At 26.2% G+C, this 5416-nt stretch overlaps 1 protein-coding gene across 1 annotated transcript in view; it reads right to left on the bottom strand.

The window, feature by feature from the left end:
• Window positions 1-962: 962 nt before the first annotated feature.
• The window catches only part of LOC106681771 (exostosin-1), a gene marked incomplete at its 5' end in the record, with an annotated part of 22533 nt that continues 18079 nt past the window's right edge, over window positions 963-5416 (bottom strand). The window contains 2 exon segments of the mRNA XM_014422268.3: window positions 963-3833; window positions 5049-5305. Coding sequence (XP_014277754.3) covers window positions 3653-3833; window positions 5049-5305 — 438 coding nt within the window.

Genomic DNA, 5416 nt, shown 5'->3' on the forward strand with positions numbered 1-5416 from the left:
AAATGAGAGAAGCCTAAAGTAATGGCAAGGAAGAGGTTCAGACAAGGCACTACCCCCTCTCTTTCTCTATGCGCTGTGAGATCAACGTTTGAGTAAATTACTAGTTATTGAATCTTATAAAAATTGGTCTCTAAATTAATTGGTTTTAGGTTTGTTTGCAAGTTTGTTCATCATTATTTAATAAAATTAGATGAGTTTACAGAGTGAGAATGATTCTGAAGTCTTTCAATTTGTATCTTTAATCATTTATAGTTTATTTTAATATTAAAGGTATTTATGGATGTTTTATTTTTTTAAAGAATAACCTTATTACTTTTAACTTGTTTATTATTGTTTAAAAGAGACATTTTGGACAGTTATTCATCATTAAGTCCAACCTACAACTATATTAGAACATATCAGATCTTATAAACTCTTTACAATCATTTTAATAAGGCAAATATCAATATATTTTCATTTAATTGCCATATATTCCTTGAAAGATGAAAAATACACAGAAAATTTAACTTTTGGATACAAATTGAATAGTGAAAAGTATTTTTGAATGATATATTTTATCAAATGGATTTTTAGTTAGCATTCAATTTTAAAAAATCTCTTTGTTAATACAGTCGGTTTCTTGTTCTGTTCTGATATAATTTTAATAGTCTCATAATGGTGGAGAATATTGTGCTAGTGAATACTACATAGTCAACATTGCTGTTTCATCTCTTATTATTTATTAAAATCATTTGTCATAAATTTCAGAAAATTTTATTTTACATCAATTAAATAAAACAGACTAGTCTTTCTTCTTCATTCACTTTTTTAAATAAGGAGATTCATACTTCCATTCAATTAAACAAAACTATAACATAGAGCCCTCATTTAATGTAAGTCATTTGGCAGCCCTAATTTATGTATTAACACGTTAATGAAAAAATGATTAACAAAACTCAGCATAGGAACAAAATATTCCTTGATTTACCAGTTTTTAGGTAAATATTAATCAACACTTTAACCAAAATATTCAATTTTTTAAGTACTACATAGAACTAATTGTATGGAAATGAACAAATACTAAACTGGGATAATGCTATGTACAAATATTAAATTTAAACAAATTTAAGACAACAATTTATAAATATATTTTTAAAAAATCAATTACACAAAAGATACAGCTTAAAATAACCATCTATTATGTACAAAAATTATGGCAACAAGTTTTTGAGTTAGTCTATGATACGATATAAATATTAACTTACACATCTACATAATTATTTGTAAACATCTTAATGATTCAATAGTTACAATCAATGAATATTTTGTAGAATCTCCAATTGTAGAATATGGTAAATTCTCAAACAATATATAGCATTTCTGAGTCAATTTGAACATAATCCAAACCGAAAGTTACTTTTTAAAAATTAAATGTAGCCTCTTACAAAGTAATCACATATAAAACTCTTTCAATCTCAATTTCAGCCTGTTATAATTTAATTGTAACCATTTCTACTTCATTCATAGAATCTCCATTCTTGGAATAATTAGAAATTTATTAAATAACAAAAATTAAATGCTCCCAACATTTTAATTTAAAACTCCATTCTAATATTAAAAAATAACTGATTTAATGATTCACCAAAATATACATTGATAATTTTTTCTTTTCATAACATGTATTCATAATCAAAATGATGTAGTCATACTATTTGAAAATGAAAAGAATTGGAAATGGTTAAAAAATTGGAAATGCTATACATACATGATCTAAGATTGGCCTTTGACAAGCAAATCATTTCTTATCTTACCAATGAGTGGATATTTACGATTCTAATCTTACTTCTTTTTCCTTTAAATCTTTTAATTTAAATTTACATGCTTACATGGTACAACAAGCATAAAAACATTTCTTTCTATTCTATTTACAAATGTTTTAGTTTTTCTTCCTCAATGGCTTCAGGTCTCTTACACATTTTGTACAGGAATTTCGATTCAGGCTTTCTCATAAATGAAACAACGCAACAATAGTACACCATAAGACTAGACTAGTAATATTCTTCTCATATTGAAATAGATACATAGGAATTTAAAAAAAAAACAAGGAACTTCAGCATTATTTTCTAAAAAAAAAAGAAGAAAAGTAGTCGACTTTGACCTCTCTTCAAAAACAAAAGTGATCAAGGTGGGAAATGTATCATTATGTGGAAGACAATAAAATTTTTATAACTAATGAAAGTTCGTAAGCAATAATTTTGTGAAAGGAGGAATTTTGAGCAATAAAGTTATGTTTATCATATGACAATAAAAGTGCTCTAATTTACATTTTATCTACAATTAGTTACTAATTGCAAATGCCATATATTTAGTGAGTATACTAATCACTGGAAGTTTGGATTAAAAACTTGTTTATTAAAAAAAAAATATATGAAGTGCCCCAGCCAGCTACAGTAAGACCCCTCTAATGGCAACTTATATGTTTTTGATTTAAAAGTTTTAGTTTCTAAATAGCTTCAATTGTAAACAAGATATTATGTAGATTGCATTAGTAAACTTATTTCGCTGAACAACAAGAATTGTTCTCTATTTAAAATAGGGAATAACAAATGATACTTTCTAGCCAGAGCTCTAAATAAATCTGCAATAAATGAAAAAAAAAAATGAATATCGTAAGAATACTCTTGAAAAAATATTATTTTTTGATTAAATTTCTGGAATGTTTAATATCAAAAGTAATTAAATTTTGGTTTACTTACATTTGATTTTTTTGGAGTTTAAAATAAAAAATGTTTTGTCCATCCTGTTTTAAAAACTAATGCCAGCATATTATTTTAGAATAAATTAATAAATATTGTTTAGTTTTTGTAAAACATTAAATTACTATGATGCAAAAAATTTTGCTTTGCATTATGAGGAGTCCTATTGTCTATATTTAAAATTTCAAACAGAATTGTGGGTATTCAAATAATTTTATTTTCATTTCTCTATCTAATAAAATTGTTTCACTCAGTTGCTATAGTTTAGGTGAGTTTACGACACCCATTGATTGTTAAAGTAATGATAAATGATCATTAAACACACCCACATGGACGGTTAATGCTGAACTCTAACATGTGAAGGGATTCCCTAACTGACAAAGTCAAAAATATCTATTATCTGTTTGTATAACATTTTACCGACAGAATATTATGAGCCATTTTTAAAAAAATATCACATGTGGTTAAATTTGATCATTTTTCATCTGATCAACAAAACTGCAGTCCTAATTTCACTTCACACTGGAATGCTTATGATATTGCCTACACGTTAGGAATAAAATACAATAAAGTTTATACATTTTAAAAATTCACTGATACTCTGTATTGTAGGCCATTTTTCTGGAAATATTTTTTTTTTAATTAAAAAAATTACAATTACTTTCAGAATCGACTTCCATATTCCAATTGGCAAATGCTCAACCAACCAAATAAATACATTTATTTACACTGAGTAAGATACATATTTATACACATATATGTTTACATTTATACGCATATTCTTAGTTTATATAAAATTAAATTATAAAAATATCAATTGTAACAATTTGAGTACAAATGACAACAAATAAAAACATAATATGGCAGCATTGAAACAAATCTTCAGTGAGAATTAATTGCAGCTTAATATTTTTTTACTAGCTCCCTACTCTTTCTATCTGTCTGTATTTCTTTCTCAGGTTTGAAACAGGGTCCTTAAAAAGAACTGGGTCCAGTCTTGTGTTGCTCCTGAGGAGTGGCATGTAACCAAAGACTGCTGCAAACGTGTTTAAACATGTCTGCCTTTGTATGAAATGATCTGGGTCATTCCATGGTGACCTAGAATAAGAAGGATTATGGAAATAGAACGATGATAAAAACGAATAATTAAAATCTTTAATTAGTAAAAATATATTCTAAATATAGCTCAACTTTGTAATCTATTTACATGAAATTTAATAAAAAATAAATTTACCATTCACAAAATTAAAACTTGTGGAAGAAAATAAGAGATAGAACTAAGAAATTAAAATTTCATGCTCTAAGGGAATCCGATAAAACACTGCAATATTCTTTTGGGATTCACATTAATATAAAAAAATATATAGGCGAGAGGCAATAATTGTAGAAATTAACAAGAAAAAAAATTATAAGAAGTATGATATAAATAAAACAATAAAAAAAAAAATAATGATGGGTACAGTATAAAATAATAAAAAATGTATATAGAAAAATATAATGCATAAAAAAATTTAAGAAACACAAGAAAATAATATAATAAAAGAATCATTATTATTTGAAAAATTAAGTAAAGGGAAACTAATTAAATGGTGATTATTCACTAGAAAGTATTTAAAGATGATGGTTATATAAAATAAAAACAAAAAATAAATATAATTTTAAAGAATATGATCTCTTTGCCACTTTGACAATGATAATATTTACATTAATTATATAATATGATAATAAAATATAATGTAATAATAAAAATAAAAATTGAAAAGAAAGATACAAATTTTTAATACAACCAACTCCCAATTTACCACAGGTTGATTAACCACAATATGTATAATCTAAACAATACATATTTTTTAAGCATGTATAGAAATGGTGAAACTAACCGAATATTAAGTTAGGCATTTTAAATAAAATATCTGATAAAAGGATTTAAAATTTTAACAATTAAAAAAAAAAAAACTTAGAACAGAAGAACTCTGAAATTGTAGCAGTTCCTGCAACATTTGACAGTTCATCGGCAATGAAAAAAATAAATTCAATGTTAGAACTTTTAATTCTTTTTTTGTTCAATATAACAAGAAACATTATTAGCATTAATTGAAGGGGCATGTGAAAATATGTCTCTTCACACATTATAATTGCTATTAAGAGAAAAAAAACGTTTAAACAGTTTAGGTAGGGCTACATGTGAAGTTAAGTAAAGGATGATGATTTTAAGGTCACAAGAATATGATAATTTTAAGAACATGTTTCGTTCCATAAAGTCTTTAGTACATTAAATTGTAATAAAAAAACGTTAGTAAGTCAAAAAGATACCTCGGGGCTCCAGTAGGTGGTGGTTGCTCCTTGTACTGTTTACGCTGAGTCACCTTAATTGGTGGCCGACGTGTGACGTGGCTGACGAGGAAGTTCATGAGTATATCTTCACAGTTATGGGACTGTTCTACAGTCTTCAAGAGGAGTGGGCTCAACCACTCTGTATAGAGGTAGTTAAAGTAGCGGTGGTAAAATGCAGCTCCGGTGAGCACTATTGAATAGTCATTTGTCCATTTGGATGTATAACCCCATGTTCCCTGTTGCAAAAGAAAATCATCAGTAGGAAAAATAAAAATAAAATTTATTAACTGTCAATCAGAATGATTGAGAAAAGAAGTATACATTAAATCCACATGATAAAAAAAAAA

Source organism: Halyomorpha halys, unplaced genomic scaffold (assembly GCF_000696795.3).
Source record: "Halyomorpha halys isolate HHAL.00 unplaced genomic scaffold, Hhal_1.1 Scaffold363.1, whole genome shotgun sequence".
NCBI lineage: Eukaryota > Metazoa > Arthropoda > Insecta > Hemiptera > Pentatomidae > Halyomorpha > Halyomorpha halys.